Genomic DNA, 27,358 nt, shown 5'->3' with positions numbered 1-27,358 from the left:
AATTTAATATGAAGTAATATCTCAATAAACCTGTGCTAATGACATCAAGATGGTAAATCATGCAATAGTTGATGAGGGAAAATGGTATACTATTAACTGGTTTTTAAAAGAGAGATAGACAAAAAGTAAGAAACGATAAAGCCACTGAACCCTTCCTTTACCTCTGTTTTTCCAGTGGATAGAACAGAAATCAAAATGGAAAGTGCAGAACATACATTAGGGAAGATATGACTTCTAAATTCCAGGCCCAGTTGAATTAGATTCCTTCAGGACTACTTTTGTCCATATATGCCTATATTTCTGAACCTAACATTAAAGAATTTCTATAGTCTAACCCCCCACCCTATCAGTCCATATAAGTTGCTCTCTTTTGGTGGCAAGATCTGAGTTTTAAACTGGTTTACATTTTGATGGGAAGAGGATATGGTATGACTATTTGTAGAAATAAAGAAAATAGAAATTCCAACTATGTGGCCAACCTCCCACATACCCATGAAAGGCTGAATGATTCAGTGTTATGGGGAGAATAAGAAATGTGACGCAGTCCCACCTCGGAAATGAGGATTGGCGTATCACCCAAGACCAGGAGCAGTTCTAGCAGCCACATTGTCTGGCTGTCCTCAGAGCAGGGAATCAAGAATCTTTGTGGTATTCCACCATTACTATGATTCATCTTCTTTTTTCTTCTCCTCTCTGCATTCTGTGTTTTCATTTCTACTCTGTACCCAACTATGCAATTTCCTGCCACTGCACTTCAAATCCCAAGAGAAACAACCTCAATTGACCCATCGCATTGCCACTTTCCCTATTCGGACAGCGCTTTTAGGCCAAGATGCCTCAGAAGTCACTGACCGCATAGTGATGGTCTGCCCTCGTAGATCAGGTTTTTACCACACATCTCATCACCTGTGGCCTTACCTGTGTCAGGTCACATGCTGTCACCATAGCCAACCATCCCATCGCATTGCCACTTTCCCTATTTGGACAGCGCTTTTAGGCCAAGATGCTTCAGAAGTCGCTGACCGCATAGTGATGGTCTGCCCTCATAGATCAGGTTTTTACCATACATCTCATCACCTGTGGCCTTACCCGTGTCAGGTCACATGCTGTCACCATAGCCAGCCATATGTAGGAAGCCATTTCAGAATGCTCTCAGTAGAGACCATGGGCATGGCTGGTTCATAGTGAACCTGTTCAGTTTCTGGGCCAAATTTATCATCTGTCTACTCCTTTGCAATATAAATCTTCAATTCTTAGTGGTCTAGCTTCAGTTACCTCCAAACATAAGATATATTCATTCATTCATCCATTAAATGTTTATTCCTACTCTTTGCTAGATACTGGAGATATACAAATGAATAAAATATGACACTTATCTTTTAGGAATCATTGTCTAATGAAGGAGCTACATAAATAACTCGATGTGACACATAATAAAATAAAGGTATATATGTGGTTTGGTAGGAACACTGGGAAGGGCATCACTCTTGTTTCATGGGGAAGAAAGGAGATGAAAGAGGGATGCTGGACTGAGAGTTGGTGGATGAATAGGAGCTGCCCATCAAGGCAGGAGGGGCATGTGAAGTTCAACATGCTAGGGACATAGGGGCATGGAGAGCAGTGGGGACAGAGGCTGGATATAGGGGCATGGAGAGTGGTGGGGACAGGGGCTCTGGATATAGGGGCATGGAGAGCAGTGGGACATTGGCTGGATATAGGGGCATGGAGAACAGTGGGGATGGGCTGCTGCTGCAGAGGTTTGTGGGGTACATGAGGATGAGCTTGTCTGCACTGCTCCTTTCACTGTATTTGCTTCCCCAGTCTCCATACAAACCTGGAATATTCTTGGTTACAAACCATTCTTGTTGACTCTATAATCACAGTTTTGATGATTCAGAATATAATTTCCCCTACTGGGCTGCCCCTTTGGGATTATGGCCACCAGTTTACAGTAAAAAAACCATTTCACAGGCTGAAGTCACCTTTCTAAGAGCAAAGAATAAATGTGCATTTCCAAGCCTTTTTTATAAAAAAAAATTTCTTTATTATAACTAAAAAATTACTGTTTTAAGTATATAGCACACTTAAGAAAAACTTTTCAAGAAAAAAACCTAAATGCAATAAAATAGAAGTTCTTAGGCTGACTATACAGGTGTCTTTCTTTAACTTATTCCCAGTGCTACTCTTTTTTGCCTTTTCCATTAATTAAACTGATTCGTGGCTGGGGAGCTGTTTCTCTTGTCATCAAACCCATCTTCTTCCCTTCACACCAAAGCTCTTCTGGCTCCTCGTCTCCCAGCCTTGTCATCAGCCCACTATCGTAGATGCAGGAGGCTTGGGTGTGTCGAGTGAACTGTCCAAGAACTGGAGCCTCTGAGTCTCAACCCCCTCCTCCTCTGCTGCGAGGTATCTCAGGAGAGGAACTTTAAATGAGCCTGGGAAGGCGAGAGTGGTGGCTAGTGATTTCCCTCCTCAATTCCCCTCAGTTATCTAGAGAGTAGGCATGGCCCAAACATTGGACCTACCTTTCTCCAGGTCAAAAGACAGCTTTGCTTTTTAGAATAGTATTAAATATTCTTTCCTTCCCCTTAAAATTATTCATCAGGTTTGTCTGATAGATGTTAGGATTTCAAAATCCAAAGATGAGCAAGAGTTTTCTGGTTTAGAGACCCTTTTTCCCCCCTTATCTCACCTAACTTAATTTTCACCTCCTCTGTGAAACTTTTTCTGTCCATGCCGGCCCACCTTCATTTCTTTTCCTTCTTAAAATTCCTGCAATGTTAACTATATATACTTCTCATTTTGATGCTCAATTACATAATACCTGGAATTATTTAACCGTTCTTTGTGAAAATCTTGTCCCTTCTAGAGATTATAGTCCATTTGGGGAAATGAGCTATCTTTTCTTCTGTGTACTCCCCAAGCCTGTCCCCACAGCCTATGCACAGTGCTGTGGACAGAGTAGGTGTTGAGCCAACTGTTGCTAGAAATAAAATTAGCCCAATGCACGTCAGCATTCCATCTTAGTTAGCCCTGTAATAGATCCTACTTTCATTAACCCTTTTCTCCCTCTCTCTGATGGAAACTAAAGATAAAATCTTGGTTGTGAAAGAGCCAGCATTTACTCTTAAATCTGAATTTCTTTATATCTTGACGTATGCCAGTTTACATGATGTTTAGGAAACTTGCCCTCAGGCCGGTACAATGAAGGGAAAGAACTGGAAACTAACGAATAGAGGCAAACCCACTCTGCCCCTTATTGGAAGTATGAATGTGGACATGCCCTAAGCCTCTCTAACTTAGCCTCAGTTTTCTTTTCTGATTGAAAAAGACTCTTACCACCTCATTCCATCTGTGTTATAGGGTAGATTGAAGCCTCAGATGAGCCAAAGATGTAACATTAGCATATTCTGTATTTTGTTGAAGTACAAAATGGATGTAAAAGATTCTTATTTGCATCATATCAATAATAGTAGAAGTAATAATAATAGTGGCTAACGTTTATTGATTACTTACTGTATCCTAGCCACTGTTGTAAGCATTCTACCTTCTGAATCCATTTAATGCCCACAACTCTGTGCCGTAGGTACTGTTATAATCCCAACTTTGCAGATGAAGGAACTGAGACACAGAGAGTTTGTGTAATTTGTTCAAGATCTCCCAGTTAGTAAGTGATAGAGCCGGGGTACAAACCTAGGCAGTCTGGCCATGAGACATCTATGACTGCTGGGAAAGGGAAAGGGGGCTTGGGATGAAGGACATGAGAATAGATGTAATCAGTAACTTAAGACTGTCTTTTGGGACAGCAAACAAAGGAGAAGGTCAAACTTCTGATTCAGCTGGCTGATAGCTTTGTGGAAAAAGGTCATATCCATGCCACAGAAATCAGAAAATGGGTGACCACGGTGGATAAGCACTACAGAGACTTCTCACTGAGGATGGGGAAGTACCGGTACTCTCTGGAGAAAGCCCTAGGAGTTAACACAGAGGTATGTGTGGTGTCTTGCCCAGCTGACCTGTGCCCTTCTTACCTCCTCAGCACCACTGCCCTCCCCATCAGAAAACACTCTCTGTGCCTGGTTCCTGCCCAACTTTTCCAGAGCAGTCCCTCTGTCTGTTGACCACTAAAGCACTTGCCTTGTGTGGTTTTCTGGTGGAGGGGAATAGTCTTGCTGAGCCATTCACCTCCAGCACCCTGTCACTAGGGTTATCCCTGTAGTATAAATGGCTGATGGGAGGTGGGGCCTGTGGCTACAGAACTGAGTTTTCCTCTGTGCAAAGCTGTTGCCCTTGAGGACTAAACTCTTTATCTTGGCTTCATCAGTACGATGTTCTACCCAGTTATGTTAATCAGCAAATGATTAGGCCCAAATATGTGTAGTAGTGCTCTTTCTAGGATAAGGGATGCAATTTGTGCTATTTGACAAAGACTATTTGACGTTTCAACCCAAAAAGAGGTACCATTTGCCAAGATGCAAGGCAAGACTGACTTTTAATCTTTTCTTTGTAATAGGGGTCAGTAACCTATGAATTAGGAGCTAAGTGCAGCCTGGCAATTTAATGCTAGAATTTCTAATTCTTAAATCTTTAACTAGGCTCATGATCTGAAGCAGATCAGCACAAGAGGGGATGGTCAGACCACTAAAAGTTAAGGCAGCTACATCCGCTCCCCTTCCCCCACCCCAGCTTTAATCTGTGAGTTTTTCATACTATATAAAGACCAAATGATGATTGAAATGAGCAGGGATGATTTTTCTATCATTTAGCTTTCTATTTCCAAGGGAAATTTCTTTTTTAAATAGAAATATTTGCCTTATTTCTCTTTGACAATTGAAATTTTCTGTCTTTCTGTTTGACTTCTACTTTATTAGTTAACAGTCAATCTTGGACAAATATGTGTGTGTGTAGTTAGATTTAATCGACATAGGAGACCCTGGGAAAGTACCCACGTAATTATTGAACGTGCTCATTGTTTTTTCTTGCTGTGGATATTAGCCTTGAACATCTGGCCCTAGTATTTTACATGTTTTTCTTATTTATTTATTTTTTTTTGGTTTTTCTTTTGTTTGTGTTTTTCTTATTTGAGAAGAAAATTTGTCCCATACAAAAGGGCTTGTGGGTGGCATTTTGTAGGGTTGCACCCATCTTCTTAGCCTTCTCCATTTTATCTTTGCTCTGTTTCCCCCCCCTTATCAGCCTTCCCCAACTCTGCTGAGTTGCTCTCCCAGGGCATCCCTAAGGTGACCTTTATGACCCCTCTGTCTGTAGGATAACAAGGACCTGGAGCTGGACATTATCCCAGCAAGCCTTTCAGACCGTGAGGTGAAGCTGCGGGATGCCAACCACGAAGTCAACGAAGAGAAGCGGAAATCAGCCCGGAAGAAAGAGTATGTGTTGGTTGCTTCTGCCCCGACTCGCAGACTCCTCCTGACTGTTTGACTTTCACTGCCACCTGTCCCTTTAGACAGCTTATCGTGTCCTCATGACCGCCTACAGAAGTCAGAATGGACAGATGCTGCTGTGGAGCAGATGGAGCCACTCTGAAACATTTAAGTCCCTTCCGTTGTGTCCTTTACCTGAGATCTCTTTGTGTCTGTAACCTCCCAGAGATCATCAGCTTCCCATCACAATCTCAAACTCAACCCCCCCCCAAAAAACAACCTGGACCAAACCAAATATTTTTTCCTTTTAGTTCTACCTTCTGATTTCCTAATTCCCATCAGTAATGTCACTGTCGTTCTAGTTTCCCAAGTTGTGGAATAAACTTTAACTTATCCATTCATCCCGTTGTCAAATCAGTCACCAATTCTTGTAAATTCTCTCTTAAAAGTTTCTCTCATATCTGCCATTTTTCCCCATTCCCTCTATTGCTTATTTCTGGCCCTCATTACCAAATATCTGAATTATTTCAAAAATTTCTCCTAGCCTTCCTGCTCTAGTTCCTGTTCAGTTCACCTGTACAAAGTTACAAAGTTTACCTTTTTAAAGTACAATTTTATTGTTGCTAATACCAATACTGTTCTTACCAACACCTCCCAAATGTTTTTTTATGTGCTAAACATATAAAGTGTCTCACATTTTTTTTCATTTTATCTTCCCATCAATTCTATAGGGTACCTATATTATTCTCATTTTATAGATGAGAAATGAGACTTAGAAAAGCTTAGCAACTTGCCTCAAACCACACAGATAGTAAGTAATGGTGCCAGAATTCAAACACAGCTCTGACTGTTCACCTCTAGATATACTATAATTCATTTCCAATATATCTCTTACCTGCTCCAAATTTTAAATGAGGTCATACTTACCCCAGGATGAACATCGGACTCCTTGGCACACTATCATTTGATCTCACACAAGCCAATCTTATTTTAAAGTAATTTCCCATTCAAATGGCACGTTTTGGTCAGATCACTTTCATTAACTTCTTTCAGGTCTAAGAATAAAAGTGGTATGCCATTGCCCAGGCAATTCTCTTGACTTGAAATTATCTCCCTTTTGTTTGTTCTTTTTTCTTCCCTTCCCTTTATTTCCCTTTTTATTTCTTCCTTTCCCCTCTATTTCTTCCTTTCCTTTTCTTATCCTTCCCTTTCTCTTTCTTTTTCCCCTTTTCTTACCTTTCTTTTCTCTTCTCTTCTCTTCCCTTTTATTTTTATTTCCATTTGGTTTTATGGCTCATATCGTGTGCCCTTATGAATCCTTTATCTACAACCTCTGCTGTCATGGGTCCTCCCTTTTCTGAACTCCTAGAGTTCTTTTCTATGCTGATTCACTTTCTACTTATTCAAATGATTCCTGAGCACATCTCTTTAACTAAATCATTATTTAAGAAGATTTGTGTTGATGGCCTGGTTTGGCTAGAAGAATCAGAGCAATCAATTGTTTGTACTTAGAAATGTACCTTTAAGAATTGTAGAGAGTACAGGATGTAATGCTACCACTTAAACTTAACACTGAGTCATCAATAGAGCCCATGAAGAAATAAGACAGAAAAGAATTGGGAAGAAGAGAGGAGTTAATGCTAGAATTGAAATATCTTAGAAGAATCTGGAATTACTTGAGAGTTTTATAAGATTTCGCTGTTTCTTTTCTCAGAACAGTAGAATGGACAGGTGTCAGAATCCATTGAGAGAGTTGAGGCTACTTTATCATTAGGGTCCTGCTCTGTTCTCACTATTCTCTAAGCATCTCAGCTCCAGTTTCAGAAAGGCCTGTACTGTTCCTTTATTTGTTTGCTTGCTTAGTGGGTTGGTAGTTTTTACCCACATCTCACACTAATCAAGAAATGGGAACAATGAACCATTTCAGCCTTACAAACAATTTACTTTTCACTGTGCTTTTTTTTTATGGTGGAATTACATAGTCACACAGATCCAGGCCTCTCTCAGGGGCTTTATGAAACTATTTTGACATACTCTTTTTGGATACTGCTGGGAAAAAAAATAGTGTGTCCTAAGGTGAAGCAGCTCTGTGCGGTTTATTTTACTGAAATGAAGTAGATAATTACAGAGTCATGCACCATAAATTTCACAACTCCCTAAGTACATTAGAGTATTTAGAGGCCCAAGGAAGAAGGAAAACCTCTCCTCACAGATGCATTGCACAGTCTCTTTGTAGGAGATTGGAGAGTAGCCGCTTTATACTGTTAACTCATACTATAATTACTATCTCACCTTCAGCTTCATACACATCAGTTAGTGATGTAAACAAATTCCATTATGAATAGTGTCTAAGTGTACAGCCCACAGGCCAAATCTGACTCACAACCTGCTTTTGTAGGATCTACTAACTAAATGTCTTTTTATGTTTCTAAATGATTGAAGAAAATTAAAAGAATATTTCTTAACACATGAAGATTATATAAAATTCAAGTTTCAGCATCCAGAAATAGTTTCATTGGAACACAGCCATGCTCATTTGTTTACATATTGTCTGTGGTTGCTTTTAATGCAATATTGCCGTGGCAAAGTAGAATAGTTGTGACAGAGACCAAATAGCTCACAAATATTTGCTATTTGGCTTGGCCCTTTTACAGAAAAATTTTGCTGAACTCTGATCTTGGGTGTCTCCTGGGCATCTATTCCTGCTTTTGAACCTGGTTTAACTTATGATATCAAGAACTCTTTTGGCATAAGTCAAACAACTCTGTTGAACAGAAATCATCATTCTGGGAGCTATGAGAAAAATGTGGAAGCTGAGAGTTGAACTGTCAAATTGGTGAGATAGAATGTGAATGGTTCTGCCTGCTTGTGTGCATTTGCATATACCCATGCAACTGAGAACACAAGCAGATCAATGCAGGACCACAAAATTTAGAACTGTGACAGAAAAGAGAAATATGGAACTAGATGAACAGAAACATGCTGGAGGGATACAGAGCAAATAATCAAAGCAAGAGGGAATCATAGGATGATACTGAGAGGGAAGGAATTTTGAAGAAAAGAAATATGTTGATAAAGTAGATTAATAGGCGATTTAAGAATGTCAGAAATGCTTGGATAAGAAAAGTAAAATTTTAAGGAAGGTAGATATTATGTCTGTAACCAACTAAAAGCCCATTTGTTTCCTTGTAGATTCATTATGGCTGAACTGCTCCAGACAGAAAAAGCTTATGTAAGGGACTTACATGAGTGCTTGGAGGTAAGTCTTGCAATAATCAGTTCCCAGCTGTATCAGAAAAAAAACAGCATTCTTGAGCAGAGTCCCATCCTTGAGAAGAGCTCAATGATTTCTGTCTTTTACCAGAAAGTAACAAAGAGAAAAGCCATCCAGAGAAAATCTTTCTTCGTGAGTCAACAATGATGGCATGGGAGCTTAAAGTACTTTTGAAAAGAAAGTTTAGATTCTTCCCAAACTAGTTATACATAGAGCCAAAATATATTTTATTTTGAATTGAATAAAATTTCAATTCAAAATAAAAATGATGACACAATCTTTGAACTTAAATTAGATCTGAAGATCTATCGACCCCTACCCCCTAACACACAAACACATATACATTTAATAGATAACAAGAAGCAGTGTGGCATTTATGCTCTTCTAGAGTTCCAGATGTTAGTTTCCCAAGTAACAGTTAAGATACTGGAACTTTCAGGTTTTATTTCCTTTCGTTCTGCTGTTTAACATCTCACTTTTATAATTCTATACTCAGTCACAGTTTGCATACTGCCCCACAAGTTTGGAGGCTTATTTATTTTATCATTACCCTATGTAGCAGAACTTGCCAGTGATGAATCTGTTACTGTCCTACAGACCTACCTGTGGGAAATGACCAGTGGTGTGGAGGAGATCCCCCCTGGGATCCTTAATAAAGAGCATATCATCTTTGGCAACATCCAGGAGATCTACGATTTTCATAACAAGTAAGTTGGTGGAGGGTTTCAGCAGAACTCAGTTAGGGCCATAAATATCAGAACCCAGGGGTTCCCAACAAATGGATCAAAGCTAACTAGTAAATCGTACTTGGTAAAGTACATTGTCTAAGCCAGTTGCTGTCAGACTTTTTTTCCCTGGCCCCCTTTTCCCACAAGTATCTCACATTTCTAGTGGAGAGGGAAGCCAAGAACTCAGTAGTGTTCCATCCGTCATTTTCCTCATCCTCCCAGTCGCCTGATGACATCCTCATCTCCCCAGTCCAAATAGTTACTGGGCTTTGAGGAAATAGAAGTAGCTTCCCCACATTAAAACTTGGGGGAAATTCTGATATTAGAATTTATCTGAGGTTGACCATTCTACCTTGAGGGCTTTGGGTTTCAATTCCATTGAGGTTTTCTTTCAACCTAAATATTGAACCCCCAACCAAAGCAAACGTACATACATATATGCATAAATGTATACATAATAAGACACCCAGTAGAACCAAGTTCTTGACAGCTTATAAGAAGAACAACAATCAACCCTCTACGTTTTGTTGACATAGTAGAATTATAGAATCATAAAACATTACAACTCACTTTTTCCAGCTTCCAACTTGATTTAAGAATCTCTTTTACAACAAACAAGACAACATGTTCCATTGTCAAGTAATTAATAGAATATTAATAAGAACACTGGGGTGATTAGTTGCAGAAGCAACTAATGGAAATAACTCGTTTTCCAAAATACAAATAGGGGGAATCTTAAGGTACAATCAATAATATTGGTTAAAATCCTAGAGTTCTCTCAGGACCCTGCTGCAGAGAAGTGGCTGAAAAGTAGAAGTTCAATGTTTTAGGGTGCAATTTAGAGGAAGTCCTAGGATCTAGCTTGTCAAGGCTTTCACTGAGTTAAGTAAACATGCTTGAGATTAAACAACCAACTTCAAGAATTCCTGAGGAGGCCATGCGTACAGCTATAGCAGCTACCTTGAGGCAAGACTCTAGAACAGCTCTGATCAATAGAACTTTCTGCAATGATAGAAAAGCTCTATATCTTTTGATTAATATGGTAGCCACTAGACACACGTGACTATTGATCACTTGTGTCAATAGTTAGTGCAACAAAAGAAGTGAGTTTTTATTTTATTTTATTGTAATAAATTTAAATAGCTGCAAATGACTAGTGGCTGAATATTGGATAGGCCAGCTCTAGAAACTGAGACCTCAGCATCGCCCTTGCTGAGAATGACTAAGAAGCAAGCAAAAACTGAGTTTAAAAGGATCCTGGGTTCTAAAAAATCTAAATAAAGGTGGAGAGTCATTCCTCTCTATTCAACCCCTGATAATTAATCCTTTACTATCAAATGGTATCAGCTTAAAGAAAACATAAAATATATAGCTCCCATGACATGTTAACCCTGTAAGATCATTAAAGAGGTAAGCTTTGAGGCAAGAGGGGAGGAGGGTAGAATAACCTTCTAAATTTTTGGAATACTTAATGAAAGTTTCCAGTCTTTTATTTTTTTAATTACAAATTTTCCTGACACTTCTCACTTGGTTTGTCTGATAATCTCCAGATGTTCAGAAATATTCTCTCTTTGTGGCTATCATCAATTAAGATCCCAATAAAAGCACCCTTGTCCATTAACCCCAAATTTCATCATCTGACCCTAGCTCAGTGTCACCTCATGTTTACCAGAATATCTGAGAAGACATAGGACTAATAAAGGGTAAGCCCCTGTTACTTTACCTTTCTGAATTATGGTCTCTGAGATTTAGTCAATAAATCTGTCTTTCCCCAAATTATTATCAAATCTGGCTGTTTAAGAATGGGAAATCTAGAGATCACAATGTGTATTTTCTATGGGCCCTACTTTTACCAATTCAGTGTCTAACTGGAAAAAAATATTAATTTCCAGATCAACTAGTTGTAACAAAGTATCTAGAATTACAATGTCTCATTCTTGTTTCATGATGTAACTCTAGTTGCCATAGTAAAAATTGTTTTGTAGCTTTATTAAATAGCTGAAAATGTGTCTACCAGTTACAAAACATAGATCTAAAAAGCCCCTAAAGGAACAAATTAAAAAAACTCATTTAAAATGCTACATTCTAAAAATAGAGGAGCAAATTCAACTATCAAGAACATGGGGGCGGTGCGACATGCTGGAGACCTGGTGCCTGCCCATGTGAAAAAAAAAGAACATGGGTACACCACGAATTTGACCTCTTTAGAGCATTGTAAAGAAACAATCCAAATATAAAAACTAATCTCTGAGCAACAGTAAAGATGTCACAAAGATCGAGTTGTTTTCTTTCCATAAAAGTACCTTTCTGTCCTCCCTTAAGCTACTTTACATTTTGGTTATGTGGTTTCTAAGCCCATAGCAATTCAGAAGCAGTAAATAAGAATGAAGAATTTAAGCAAATAGTGTGATACCAGCACCATAAAGTAAGACCTCACAGGAAAGAACAAAAATGATGAAACATTTGCATCACTCCAGAAAAAGAAATAAAAAGAAAAAAGAACAAAACTCATATATCCCATACCACAATAATATTCTGTGCATTTAGTTTATTAATTCATAGATCTTTGGTTTCTTGATAATTTTCAAATTGAACATCTTCCCATAGGTTTCTGGTAGTCACTATATCCCAAAAAGGCAGGGTGTTACTCTATTTAAATTGCCAGGATCTCTACTATGAAATTGCAGCACTGTCTTAAGCATCTGGATCAGTTACTGATTTTTTTGGATGTAATTACCACTGTTTACTTAAAATTAATCTCAAGTGAATGGGTCATTGACCTTGGGGCATGCAACAAGAAAAGACAGAAACTTTCCTGAGTCATCCTGGCCATCCTTGCAACTTCTAAAAAATATATATATATATATATATATATATAATTTATAGCCTGTGTGGAATGTCATCTCCAGACTATTTTATCATTTCTCTGACCAACCTTAATGGCAAAGGACCTATATATCACGGGAGTCAGAGTTTAGGAAACTAAGTCAGAATAATAATGCACATGTGAATGAAAAGATTCTAAGAGTGGGAAAGTGGAGATTTTTTACTAGCTGAGAACACTTATCATAGGTACTAGATTCTCCCCCTTTTTCCCCTTTCCCTCTTGTTCAAATTCTCCCTCTTCCTCTCTTCCTCTTAGGTCTTCATAGCTCTGCTTCTTTAAAACACTTCATTTTCTTTCACCACTTCTTTTCCTAGAATTGCTCATCAGATTCTCTTCCCCAACTTGTTAAACCTTTCCATGCTCCTCCCTTGGGCCCTGTTCAGTTCATCATAGCTCAGGGCTGGACTTCCATTCCATGTTTTTGTTGAGATTTGAAGGCCCATATCACAACTAACCACATGAAGAATGTCTCAAAATCTTTTAAAGATCTACTTCTACAGGTATTATACAATATGTATATTTCCTGTATTCTTTGTGAAAAAGAGCCATGTAATAAATGTCTCTGGTATTCAGTTACAGAAAGAATAAATTATATATACATATGTAAATACAATATGGCTATAGGTATACGTATGGATATGTATGCATATATACAGTAATGAGCCAGGTTGCTTCTCTTTGCAGTGAGAAATTATGTTTCCCTTTTGGCTTTGAGCAAAGCTTGATCCTCAATTTTAGCATTGTATAATATTTTTCCTATTTTCATTTTAGAAGTCATATTAAATACAGCGTGCCTTACAACCTTTTTGAAAGTAGCAGTAAATTATTATAATTTATTGCCCTTGAGCACTAGGTATTTGCATTTGTAAAGCCAAAATCACATTATAATTACTCAGGATACTCTAAAATTCACTGTTTAGGGGAAAGGTAATTATCACCAATTGGGTACTGGAAGGAGTCTCAAAAATTTGTTTAAATGACTTTTTTCTTATCACTAAAGTAATGCTCATTTATTATAGAAAATTTTTAAATAGTAGATGAATAAAAAGAAAAATTGTCTATGATTCAACTATTAATTGTTAGCATTTTGGCTCTCCAAGTATGACTTTTAAAGTATTTTTAATTACACATTTAAATTTTTTTAAATAAAACATCTTTTGATATCATTGGAAAGGAAAACAATTACAATATAAGCAGTTGTAATTATAAGATACTTAGAGAAAACTTGGATAAGAGGAACCAGGTGGAAAAGTAAAAAAAAAAAAAAAAATTATTTTTTACCAATGGTTGAGGTAAGTAGTGGAATGAGTCAGAATTACTTTATGTCTTTCAGTTTAATTTTTGAAAGTAATACATTTGAATGATTTTAAAATCAAAGTGACAAAGAAAAGTATACTACACCATTATCTTCATCTGCCCTGTTCCTTTACCTGGTTCCCTATAGTAATTACTTTTATTAGTTTCTTGGGTTAGAAATAAAAATATATATTCCCTACTTACAGAAAAGATAGTATAATATGTACACTCTTCTGCACCTTGATCTTTTCACTTAATATCCTGTCCTAGAGATTTACCATATCAAAAAGCAGAAAGCTTTGTTGTTGTTGTTTTTTTAACAGTTCTGTAGAGGTACCATAGTTTAAAAACTCTGTCCTCTATAGACCATCTTTTTCTGTTATATACAGTACCACAATGAATATTCTTATACATGTGTGGCTACAATTATAGGAAATTTTCCAGAATTAAAATTGCAGAGTCAAAAGTTGAATATGTTTGTGACTTTGATTGATATTATCAAATTGCCCTTTGTAGGGATTACACAATTTAGCATTTTCCACCAGTATATTTCCCTACAACCTCACCATCATTTCTTTATTTGAAAAATGTTGTGCTGTTTTTGAAAAGCAAATTCCATTGTAATATTGTTGGCTTATTAGAGTCATCCAAACCAGCTCTCCAGTCAACATATGAGCTTGAAGCCAGTGTAGTGGATTCTTTGTTCGTTACTGACACAGAGAAGAACAATGGCACAGATGTCTGCACTGCCAAATAATTCAGTAGTAACTTAGTTCAGCTTTGGAATATATTGTGATTTTCCCCTTTAAATGTCCTTAATGATGTCTGCATTATAAAAACAGTAAGTTGAATATATATTTTTTAGTACAAACTGACTACTTATGAAAGAAGGAGACCTGGAATTAAAAGGTGGATAGTGTAGGACCCAAATTTTTTCCACTTTATCTCTGGGATCATGGATGATAGTTTATTTTGTTCTTTTATTGATATTGATATTTAATTTTTTAATGTACTCTGACTACTTGAGTAATAAAAATAGATTAATAGTTCCTGATAAAATGAAAGGCCAATACAAGTATAATATTTCATTATTTATTTGAAACCTGAGAATGGTGAACCCCTGAGGGAAACAATATTATTTTAAGCGGCATGGATTAATCAACATAACTTTTAATGAAATTCATTTCATTGTATTAAAAATTGCTCCTCACCATATAGAGATCAGAGAAACAAGCATGTGTAAATAAATGAGAGTTTACAGTTGTGTTGGTCTTGGCATAATGCTCTGAGGGGTCCTTCTGTACAGAGGTATCTGATTCAGCCTTTCTTTCCTTTGCAGCATCTTCCTCAAAGAGCTGGAGAAATACGAGCAGCTGCCTGAGGATGTGGGACACTGCTTTGTTACCTGGGTAAATGACCTGAAATATTTCTCCCACTGTTCCATGCTTTCCAGGAGTGCAGATGGCTCCATAGATGCCATCTGTTTGGTGCCTCATCTGAGGATTGGTGAAACTGCCAGTCTAACTTCAGGGCCAGGATCTATAGAGAGTGCCTGTGAGTGGGCCCAAGAGAAGCAATGCATCCCCGAGAAGCAGAGTTCTTCTTAGCTTGCACATCTCTCATGTCTAAGCTCCAGCTTAAGCTAAGAACTTTCTAAGATTATGGGATCAGAAGAGTGGGACCAGACCTCCGCCCTTGGCAGAGTAGCTGCACCAGATCCATCTACTGGTTCTTTTTACAGAAGTTGGATTAGGGAATTAGAAATTTAAGAAGCCCCCTAAGCTTTGGCTACATTTTCTTCCCTAATAAAGAAGAATGGACTGCTTGAGTATCCATCCCAATTCTGACCTACAAGATGAATGTCTAGTCATCCTCTTTATTGGTGTTATTTTTGTGGGTGAAGTAATTGGGCTAAATCAACTAAAATATTCTCCATTAGCATCTCTGCCCTACACTATGAGCTTGGACTCATGAATATGAGTGTAAAGATCTCCAGGGAAGCCCATATAGAAAACTAAGTGAAACTAAACATGGAAATCTTTCCCCAGAGTTAAGGGTTATAATATTTAATAATTGTATAATCATAATTTCCATTAGAAATGGACTAATTATTTTTTAAAATATCACCATGATTCAGAAAATTTATGCCCTCAAAAGCCCTATGGATGTGATTATATTTTACAATGTTTATGTTGTAGGTTTTAAAGATGGAAATATTTCAGATGGGTTAGGAAGTTGAACAAATCCACTGACACATAATAAATAATATCACAGCCAGACCCACACTCAAGATTTGATGCTCAGAAAAATGTTCTTTTAAGGAGTTCCTCATATTTGCTTCCTGACATGCTCTCCTTTCTTCATGAAGTCATATGTTTCCATCTTATTTTGTTCTAATACATTTTCTACCTTCTACCCATGCACAGTTCACATTAATTCTGATAATTTATGATCCCTTTCACAGCCACCATAGAAAAAGCAAGATTGACCATTAAATAAAGGGCCATCTTGTTTCATACAATTTGTGGATTTGCTTTACAATCAAGTATAGTTTATCATCTCTTAGGAATGATGAATACCTTCTAGGTAGTATATAGCCCTTAAAATTCATTTCAGAAAACCTTTAGTGATTGTATGAAATATCAACCTTTTGCCAAGAATTATCCCAAGGTGACTCTCTTAAGTCTCATAATCTTAATATATGGGTGTAGTGCTAAAGTAAAAGGTAGAAAAAGTTCTTTATAAAGTATCATAAAACAGTGGTTAAAAAACACGGAGCCTGAAGTCAGATTGCCTGAGCTCTACCATTTTTTAACCATGGGGGTTGAAAGTCAATCAATCTGTGCTAAAGTTTTCTCATCTGTAAAATGGAATGATGATAGAACTCATTGCAAAAGGGTCTCATGAGGATTAAATGAATTAAAGTATAAAAGGCACTTAAACCAGTGCTGGCATAAATGAAACTTGATGTAATGAGCACATTTTTGGACTGTTCTCTAGAGGACATCTCGAATATTCTATAGGCACCAATATGAGCAGCAATTTGCCAAGGGAAAACTACTTGTGGCCAAATGATATACACCTTTCCCAATGGAAAAGGTGTGTAGCACTAACCCAGGAAGTCCTGAGAGAAACATTAATTTTCACCCAGCCAAAAAGTTCTTGACTTGCAGCAACAATCTGATTAAAAATCATTGCTTAGCTCCTGCTCCAAGGGAAGTTGGGGATGATGGCATAGTCCCTTGGTATGCCCTCCAATCCGCTGCAAGTGGAGACATTTGCAACACAAGATCTACATCAGAGCTTATACATCATTTTCATTCTTTAAGTTTTCTTTTTAGAGTAAAGGCTATCATTTTTCAAGAAGAGGACACAATGATAGGTAATCCAAAAGAGAGGTTAACCTCTAAATAAATTCCATTCAGCTTCAGAATTTATTATGATTATGTGAGTTGGGCTTTTTTCTTTCTAGCACAGGCTCATATTAAAACAAGCTTACCTTCTGCAAGTTGTATTCACCAGCCAATAGGGAGAACACATCGCAAAGTATGTTAGGGGAGGATGATCAGATGAGCATGAAACATTTGCCACAGGTAATATAGGTACCAGTATTTGAGGATTTAACTCTACAGCCCTTGCTTGGCCCTCCAGGCACACCGGACAGAAGAGGGCAACTAATGGATGCTTATCTCTTATTGTCTTTGGTCTTTTTAGGCAGACAAATTTCAGATGTATGTCACCTACTGTAAAAACAAACCTGATTCCAACCAGCTGATCCTGGAGCATGCAGGCACCTTCTTTGACGTAAGCTGTGTTTTCCCATTCTTGAGCAATTGATGAACCAATGGAAATGCTTTCTCTACCTTGAGGTGATTGATGGGTGTTTACCTATCCTTTGTTCCTCACTTTTCTCTACTGGTCACTCCAAACCTGTATCTCATGAACAGAGAATGGAGTAAAACAAAAGCAGTGTTTATCTACTGTCTTACCCCAGCCCATCTAAGTGCTGTGATTTTGAAATTTGTTTCCATGATTCAACACCAATCCTGGCTAGCCATAAATCTCATGTTTGGAGGCACCCTAATATAATGCAGCTGCTGATTAACTGGTTTAACTTCTACCTTATATACATCTCTCTTGAATGCAGTGGTTCTCAGAATGTGGTCCCAAGACCAGGAGCATTAGCATCATCAAAGAACTTGTTAAAAATGCAGATTATAGGATCTCTCTTCAGATATCAAAACTGCTGGGGTTGGGGCCCCAAAATTGGAGTTTAACAAGTCCTCCTGGTGATTCTGGTACCTGCTTAAGTCTGAGAATCGTTACTCTTATGTAGTTCTCGTCAGCATTGGGTGCATGTTAGAATTAATAGAGGAATCTTTGAAAATACAATTCCTGGGTCCTACATGAGATTCTGATGTATTTGGAATGGGTGTTGCCTATGTTTTGGGATTTTTTTAAAGTTCTCCCACTGAATGGGACATGCAGCTAAGGTTGAGCTCTTCTGCAGTAATGGAAGCTAAGAGAAGAATGAGTGTTGATATGCTATGTCAGATCCCTTGGTTCTGAATGAAGACACAATCCTGTTGTAAATGGTGGTATAATTCTATTTAATACTGATTCCCAAAGAGTGGCCTATTGATTGTAAATTGAATAGAATTAAATGGGTCACTTTAGGCCCCAAAAAATGAAAAAAAAGAGAGAGGAATTGAGCATATAAAGAGGGTCCATTGAGAGACACACTGTAGTGGAGACAGCTCTTATGATCAGCATATCAGAAGTAACAGAAATTTGAAGTTTAGAACTTTTTAAATGTAGTTTTTATCTGTCTGTCAATCTATCTCTACTTACCTGCCTTTATTTCTTCTATAAAGATTTGAATGTCTACTATATACAAGATAACATTATAGGAACCACAAGGAACACAAAAACATTTAAGCAAGGTCCCTGTATTCAATAATCAAATTAACAAGAAAAAACTTTTCTGAGCATCTTTCTAGCTTTGCATTGCTGTGACTGAAGTGATTCTGCAACCATCTTATTGGTCAGTGAAGGAATGATGCCTGAATGAGAGAAAGTCAGAATGAGGAAAAAACGCATGATTTTTGTAAGAAGTGGGCTATTAATATGGAAATGGTCATTTGTGTCCCAAACTGGAATATGGACTTACATAAATCATCTCTTTGTAAGATCTCATAAAACAGGAGAACCCAAGAAAAGTCCTTCTGTAAATTGATATCACAATTTATTGGGCTACCACTATTATCTATGATTGATGAAGTATTTTCCTTAAGATATTTCCCTTGTTGATTATTCATCAGCAGAATCCAGAAGAGTCATCTCAAAGTTTTAAATGCACTGTGCCCCGTCTCCCTCTTTGCTTCATTTGAACTTACATGCCCTTGTGCTCTGAGCATGCCCTAGGCTTTTCTGGCTTCCTTGTCTTTGCTCACACTGCCTAGGACAGATTGTGCCCCTTACACACACACGTACACACAAACACACACACACATTCATAAACACAGCCAGTCTTCAAAATTCTACGTATCATTGAAAGGTCAAATGCTGCTTCCTAAATGAATCCTTTTCTTTCTTTATGCATTCATTTGTACTTTGTATATCTACTGAAGCATTCGTAACAATTTATTTGCCTTCTAGCAGGTTAACAATGTACTTTTCTATTACACACACACCTCCTTCCACTTGTGAGTCCCTTGAGTGCTAGTGGTATGCCTGATTCACACTTATACACGTCACAGTGCCTGGTGCTAAATTGTATTTCCCTTTAGTCCTGTATTCCTCTCATCCATGTTTCTACCCAATTTCTAGACTTTGATAAGTCAGAAACAGCCCCAAATTTCCCATTCTAGTCTCCATTTCCAATGTAGAGGCCTATATTAGATGGAAAGGCCAGTGAAACCCAGAAAATCAGTTTAGTGGGAGTTAAGTGAGGTTCCCTAGAGAGGGAGAGCAGTAAACTCTCCTCATTTTCCCAAAGCACTTCAAAAAACATAATTTTTGTAGCTTATTTCCATTCCATCAGAAAGGTTTTCCTAAGTTTTATACTTAGGAACATTCTTTCTATAAAAAAGATAAATACTTTTAAAATGCAGGCAGTTATTATAAGGAGAACACAGAAAATTAGGTCCCAGAAAGAGCCACACATTCACATGACTTTTTTACCCTAGATGTAGGTACAATATAGCTCTAATGTATCTTGCCCTGTTGATTAATAAGCTTGATTTGGCTGTTTTAGCTGCTGGGAGTTGCATCCTCTGTGTCAATCAGGCATGATCCTCATTATCATCTAAACATACAATGAGTATTTCAGCCAGTGTAGTTTACTTTTTATATTCTCCCCTTTTAGAGTGTCATTCCTCAGATTTTCATTTCACCAAACCCTATTTATTTCCTATGTCCCACCTAAAGATTTTAGCTCTACTAGCCATCCCTGACCGTAGCTTCTGCTCCCAGTGTTTCTGTCTGTTCTCATTTGCTATAACACACCCTCTGTTGTCCTTTGTTGCTCTGTAAGTATTTTAAGTGCGTCAATATTCTCAGCTAACTAGACTATAAGTGTTTTAAGGGCATAGAATAAAATGCATCCTTTTCTTAACTTCATGCCACCTAGACTTTAGGTAATGGGAGATAAATTTTGGAGGTAATATAGAGAGTGGATTGAAAGGAGAACCTAGAGGTTCAAAGACCAGTTGGTAGTCATGGTCTTGCAGGCATGAGGACACAGGTAGTGTCTGTGAAAAAAGAAAGGAAAGATTTGTCACCAGGGGTAATAGAAGGCAAGCATTAAAAATGACTTGGCAGTTTCCAGCTTAAGATAACCTGAAGAATAAGGGAAGTGCCATTGATCACAGTGAAAAGATGGGAAGAAATAAGGTAATGACTCTAAGTTGAGATGTGTTGAATGTGAAAGGACAGATGGCAGAAGAGATATGTCTATGTGCTGTTTTAAAAAGTAAACTGTAGGGCAGTTAAAGACTAAAGAGTCATCAGAGTAGATATTGGAGCTTCATTTTCCACCTTCCTTTTTACTCTCATCTTCCTTTTTGTCTCTTTTTTATGTCCCCCATCTTTATGTTTACTTTCTTTCACATGTATTTCTTTCTCTCTCCTTTACCCTTCACTGTTATCTCATCATTCTCTTTTATCTTTTCTATTTCTGCTTCATTTCTACTTCAAAACCTATTTTCAAAAACCTATTTTCCCCCTAAATTTTACCCCTTTTACCATCAATCCTATTTTTCTCTATTTATATATGCATCTTGGCCTCTCTTATTTCTCCTTCTACCACCCAACCCCATCACAGAACATTTTCTTGTAATTTCTTACCCTTTCTTTTTCTCCTCTCTCTCTTCTTACCCCTGCTTCCCACTCCCCACCTCCTCTTGCCTGAGCACACACAGACCTCTCTGTGTCTGATGGTGCCTGTTTTCATCTCTGTAGGAAATACAGCAGCGGCATGGACTGGCCAACTCCATCTCTTCCTACCTGATTAAGCCCGTCCAGAGGATCACCAAGTACCAACTGCTCCTGAAGGTACCTTCCTTCCTCTCTTATCATCATGCCCCACTATCCTACTCTCCAGGCATGGGAGTCTCAACCCTGCCTCTAAGGATGGGAACGCTTCCACCAGAGCTTTTCTTTACCTAGAGCAAAATTTCAAAGATGAGCCCACACCATGCTGCTTGTTCTGGACTATGTGTCCTAATTTGTGAAATTCCAGATACTTACTTTTGGGAGGGAAAGAGTTAAAAATGAGAGCAGGAATAAGTTGTGCCTATTTTCATGCCCACCCACTATGCACAGCTTTTAGAGATTGCTATCTTAGGCAGCTGGCTGGCTTGTCTAGGCCTCTCAGTTCCTCCTTCCTTAGGCAAATTCCTCTAGGTAGCCTTAAGGACAGTGTCAATTTGCATGAGCAATGGAGTTTACATGGTCATTACCTTAATTTTTGTGTTTGTCAAGACTATATTGGTTTTTTGTTTTGTTCTTTTTTTTCCACGGGCAGGCACTGGAAATCGAACCCAAGTCTCTGGCAAGGCAGGCAAAAACTCTGCCACTTCACCACCATTGCCCACCCTACATTGTTTTTTGAGGGAATATAGTCAATGAATGCATATTAAAGCACACTGACATTCTTATATTTGTAGAATCTCATGTTAGGGGTTCTTGTAGAGCCAACCATAGATATAGATTTTTCTCTCAAAACATTTTTTAGGTCAAGTAATCACATTATATAAAACACTAAATGATAAAAAGTGGGTTGATTCTTCCCAAATAAGCCTATACTGATATTCCTAAGAATAGTATTTCTTCAGAAATTCTGGTAAACTGATATTAGAGGCAATTTTATAACCTCTATCTTTATTAATTCCAAAGGTATTAGAGTGGTTTTTTTCCCCTAAGTTTGAATATTTTGCTGGTTTATTCTCAAAATGCAAACGATAAAGAAACATATTTTAAGTAGTGTGGTTCCAGGAAATATCTGGTGAAAATCAGCTCATCTTTAGAGATTCCTGCAGAATTTTGCCAATGCTAGCGTCTCTAAACATGAAAAACAGTCTAGTTTCTAATCTAGAGCTGTACTTACGATAGAGTGTGCCCACCATTTGCAGCCCATGGGGTCTCCCCTGGCTCAGCACTTGTGGTTCTGTGATTAGAGGAGGGGTTGCAGCCATAAAGTAGAGGGTGTAGAGACCCTGCATCTCTCTTCCCTACTCTGGATCAGGGTGGGGCCATACACCCTTCTTTTCCTTCCGTCTCCTTTCTGTGAACCTTCCTTTCCTCAGTTCAAAGAAGAGACAGCAAGCTTCTATTCTCAGGTGCTCAAGACATCGAACCCTGCAGAAATGACTTAGAGAATAATAGCTCAGCACTATACTCCTGACTTTGTTTGGAGGATTCATGTGAAAAATAACAGTGCACAGAACATCTCAGCTGTTTTGGCAGAACTGTATTTGAAGATGTCCGCCTCTTTGTTTCTTTATTTTCTCTTATAAACACTTCCAGAAACTCTTATAAGAGCTCATAATGGGAGCTGGGGGAGTCTCCCTTGAAAGAGTGGAGTGCCCTCTAACTTTAAACCGTGAGAACTTTGGGTCTCTCTTTGCTTTTGGCTGTCAGAAATTTGGTATTGAATTTTGCGTTTACTTATATAGTTTATCCTTAGCTCAGGCTCCCATGTATAATTATCCTTTTCCTTCCCTATCCCACCTAATGCTTGAGCCCTCTAAATTACTTTCTTGTACTAATAGATTTTTTAAAATGTATTTTCCTATGGCTTTTAATTTAAGCATCCTAAAGCCTTCCAGGAATTGGTGGGGGTTGTAAATTAAAAAAAAAAAAAAAAAACTGACTTGCCCATCAGCATTGCCTATGTCTTAAATCAATTAGGATGCAGTTATAATATAGCTTTCACCTCCTCCTTTTAATCCCATAATACTGAGGTTTCCTAGAGTTGATTATGTGACATGGACAAGGGAGGTAAGAGGGGTATGGATTAGGCTACCCTGTGTTTTGCTTTAGGCAGATGGAGGAATTGCCTCTGGGACTTTGCCCTGGAATTGAATGTTAGGAAGCGGTGACTGTGCAAAGCCACTGAGAAATGAAATAAAAAGTAGTGGGAATGGGGCGGGCAATGGTGGTGCAGTGGCAGAGTTTTCACCTGCCGTGCCGGAGACCCAGGTTCTATTCCCCGTGCTTGCCTATGTGGAAAAAAAAAAAAAAAAAGACTAGTGGGAATTTGTTTGTGGGGAGGTTATAAAATTATCAGAAAGAAAAAAAGACAAGATAATTTTGGCCAATTTTAAATATCCTAATGGCAGAGTGCCTGCTGAGTAAAGGAAAAATAGTTTGCTGGCTTTTACTATAAATAAATAACACAGAATTTGTTTTCTCATTAAAGTCAATGTTATTCCACATGAATTGATATTTAATTATCAGTATCCTCTAGGGTTCATCACTCTAAGTATTGCATGAAAGTAGTAACTATATGTCAGTTAGTGTTCAATATTATCTGTATAAATTTGCTACAGCTGTCCTTTTGGAGTCTAAATTAAATGTGGAGCTTTCTCCATACCATCAACTATAGCAAGGCTCTGAGGAGAATTTATTAGCTTTGCTGGTAGATTGGCGGACTTGCTAAATTGCTTTGGGGAATTAAACTAATTGGTGTTTTCTGTTGCAAAGTAAAGCATATTTCTTGTTTCTCTCTTGTGTGTCTCCTTAAAAGTTCCTTTGATCATATATAAAATAAGGTAGTAAGGGCTAAAATTAGGAACAGTGTAGGGAAAATCAGATAACTACTTCTTGGCAGAAGTAAATATAGTTTTTGTGGCATATTACTGATTGGAACCAAGGGCAGAACTGAGAACTAATCAATTCTACCTCCCCGGACATATGCTCTAGGAAGTTCCCTTCTTTGAACATTCACAGCCCCTTTCTTCATAAGGTATGAATCCAAGACAACACAAAGGGTTGGATTTTCAAATCAGGCTTCAACAAATCAGATCTCTTACCAAGTATTAAGCTTTACCAATAATTTCAAATATATAAATACTTTCACACAAGGAGGAGGTGAAACAAGGAGAAGCCAGGGTCCACCAGCACAGCCCCAGGTCCTTTCTTGTAGCATCATGTGTGCTCTCGCCCAAATTAACATAAAAAGTCTCTGAGTGATGTAGGCAATCATATCACTTACCCTTAAGAGAGCCATTTTTGTCATAAAATGTACCCACGTTTTACTGAGATAGTTGCAACACTTTCCAGAGAACCATAATCCTAAAGCCACAGATTCAAGTTTATTTACTATAAGAAGTCCTGAACAGACCAGATATATCCTGCTAAAAGCATTCCATCGATAAAGAATCTCCTGCTAGTAGGTACCATTAGTTTATTTGTAGTAGGTCTGTGATTAACATGTTTACAAGATTTGATCTGGTCAACTTCTTGCTTTCTTTCCTGAGAGTATACCTGCTGCTCCCATCCCTCCTATTCCTTTCCCACTCCGACCTCTATAAGGAGAAAAGAAAAGAATAAAAATTGCTTAGCTCTCTCCTTCCCAGTATCAAAGTAAGCATGATATATATGAGGTAGGGAATAATCCTGGTAGCATTCTTTTGGTTTGGGCAAAAATCATCCCCAAATCTTTATGATTGTCAAGTTAGTTGGAAATAATGTTTTCTCCATCAACCAGATACTACGTATCTTTTATGGAGATGCTAATGACCTAGTCTCCAATAAGGAGGTAAAGGACAGAAGACTTACCGCCATCCCAGCCTCTGGAAAGTCTCATTGTAGAGGATATGGGGAGACAGGGTTGGTGTGATGGGCAGAGTGCTGGACATAGTGTCAGGAGCCTTGGAGTCAAGCCCTGCGTGAGTGCTAATATGCCCTATGGAAAATCACTCCACCTCTCTTGATCACAGTTTCCTCATCTGTCAATGAAAGAGTTAGTCTTTCACTGTCTCCAGACTAAAAATTCCTGGTCTATATGATCTCAAAATCTTTTGTAATTTTTAAATGTTATAAATCTATAATGTGACTAACCTCAGATTACTCTCAGTGTGATAGAAATCAGCATAAAAACAGTAGATACATATAAATAAAAGTGGTGTTGGCAATAGCTATGCTTTGTATTCTTCAGCACATGCTTTCTTATTCCTTGAGTGCAGCGCACATCACTGCACCTCTGTTCGCGTGCCTCTCCAGGAGAGCAATCCAGTGTCAGAGATTGTCCTACTTGCTGACTTAAAGTGCCAGCCAATGAGAATTGGGTTGGATTAAGTTAGTTTGGACTCGACTGAGTGGGGGAAGCACAGTCTGGGGGAAAAGTGGTTGAACTCTTTAGTTGGAAATTATCCCTCATACACCCCAACTTTTTTATAGTTTAAAGGGCTCCAACAGAAAGTGAAGATGATATTTATTGTCTTAATGGGTTAGGTGGAGTATGGGGAAGCTGGGGGAAGTGGCCCTAATTTTGTCTGGACTTCTTTTCCCAGGAACTTTTAACTTGCTGTGAAGAAGGGAAAGGGGAGCTCAAGGATGGCCTGGAAGTGATGCTCAGTGTCCCAAAGAAAGCCAATGATGCCATGCATGTCAGCATGCTGGAAGGTAGCTGCACTCCTAGCCCTCTCGGGGGTCCTCTTCCCATTCCTAATACCAAGAAGTTTACATCATGGGAGGGGAGTGGCATGAAATCAAGCAAGGCAACAAGGTTGGAAAGGAGAAGAAATTACAAGTTGTTACGTAGGTCCCTAAGATGTGAGCGGAACTCCACAGGAACCAACTTGGCAAACACTCTGTCTCCGGATAGGACCATTCCTAAGCTATTTAAAGTTTGTGGATAATTGCTGCCAGTGAAATAGTCCAAGGCAGGCCTCCATCCTTCCTATAAGTATGCTAGAGCCCCTGACCCAAAGCAGTCCTGTTAATCTGCATAGCATTTGCAAGGCATCCATTTGTCATCAGAACAAGTTAAAATCCTTCTTACACACATGTACACACTTACAACATCTTCAGCCTTATGCCCTTCCTAGCAGGTCAGGAAAGTCCAGTCAGCTAAGCCTGATAGGACCTCACTGAAGTACAGTCAGCTGGAAATATGTTCTTGGGACTCAGAAACCTTGTAGAGTAAGGCTCCAAAGCAGTGGTCTTAACTCTACAAAGCTGATGGGCAAAGCACCCATACTGGGTTGGAGTTCGTGGGATGTGTTAAGACTCCACATTTCACTTCTAATTGGGAGAAAGGTGCTAAAGGAACTAGGTCTGCTCTCTTGCCAATATGTAAATACGCAGATTATTTTTACCTTTCAGGGCTCCACATTCCTCATGTCCCATCCAAGAGACTTGGTCTGGTCTCAGTCCTTTCTACACTGCCCTTAGCACAGGAGGACCCAACTCTTAAAGCAAAGGAGCCCTGGCTATCTTCTCCAGCCTGAGCACCACCAATCTGAATGTGTTCCTGTTGCCGCAATTTCTCTACCCCTTTCTTTTCTGTTTCCGCCTGCCCCGCCCCCACCCTCTGGGTGTCTTTATCTCTAAGTACCCTTCTCCTCCAGCCTGTCCCTGTCCTGAAGTTTGGATGCAGCTACAACAAATATGTTTGGTGGACTAGCAGCAGCTGCAGCAGTAGTACCTGGGAGCTTATCAGAAATGTAAATTCATGGACTCCACCTTACACCTACTGAACCAGAATCTCTTTGGGGTGAGGTTGGGGGAGTGGGCAGAGGCAGGCAGGCAGGAATCTGTATTTTTTCAAGCTTTCCAGGTGATTCTTATGCACTCCAAATTTTTAGAACCTCTGGGTTAAAGACTTGAAGTGTTGCAAATATAAACTGTTGAAGGCTGTGTACCACACTGTAGAGAAGCAATTAAAAGGAAGAGAGTTCTCGGAGTAAAATATAAGAAATAAAGCAATCAGGCAGTGTTTGTCCTCAGCCCCACTCAGAGCTCTGCGTTAGGAATGGTAGGGAGCTGTAGAGGAAGGAGCACATGGGGTGTGCTCTTGCAGGTGTTCCCAGGCTAGTCATGAGGACGGGAAGTTGCATAAGGCTTTTGCAGGAGCCTCTAATAATGTCGATTATGCAAATAGGAGACATGGTGCAGAAGAGGTGGGGAGAGGGACAGCAGACCTAGTTATTCCACAGAACTGTCTTGTTTAAGCATTGTGGAGTCTCAGGAGTCACTTTAGATGAGAGAAGTCCTATGGAAGCACAGTGGTGACAATTAGGACACCATCCTCCAAGGAGGGAATAGAACATAGTGCCCCTGACTG

General features: G+C 38.7%; 1 protein-coding gene across 9 annotated transcripts in view; it reads left to right on the top strand.

Annotated features, from left to right (window-relative positions):
* The window catches only part of KALRN (kalirin RhoGEF kinase), a 758,640-nt gene that overhangs the window by 471,952 nt on the left and 259,330 nt on the right, over positions 1–27,358 (top strand). For all 9 annotated transcript variants that reach the window (XM_077118101.1, XM_077118100.1, XM_077118114.1 and 6 more), the window contains exons 22-29: positions 3,807–3,989; positions 5,269–5,387; positions 8,574–8,640; positions 9,253–9,362; positions 14,906–14,975; positions 17,281–17,370; positions 21,028–21,120; positions 25,584–25,695. In XM_077118101.1, coding sequence (XP_076974216.1) covers positions 3,807–3,989; positions 5,269–5,387; positions 8,574–8,640; positions 9,253–9,362; positions 14,906–14,975; positions 17,281–17,370; positions 21,028–21,120; positions 25,584–25,695 — 844 coding nt within the window. The remainder of the gene's footprint in view (positions 1–3,806; positions 3,990–5,268; positions 5,388–8,573; positions 8,641–9,252; positions 9,363–14,905; positions 14,976–17,280; positions 17,371–21,027; positions 21,121–25,583; positions 25,696–27,358) is intronic.

This window comes from Tamandua tetradactyla, chromosome 10 (assembly GCF_023851605.1).
Source record: "Tamandua tetradactyla isolate mTamTet1 chromosome 10, mTamTet1.pri, whole genome shotgun sequence".
Classification (NCBI taxonomy): Eukaryota; Metazoa; Chordata; class Mammalia; order Pilosa; family Myrmecophagidae; genus Tamandua; species Tamandua tetradactyla.
Note: the sequence above shows the minus strand (reverse complement) of the source record. Positions and strands in the feature narration are given on the sequence as shown.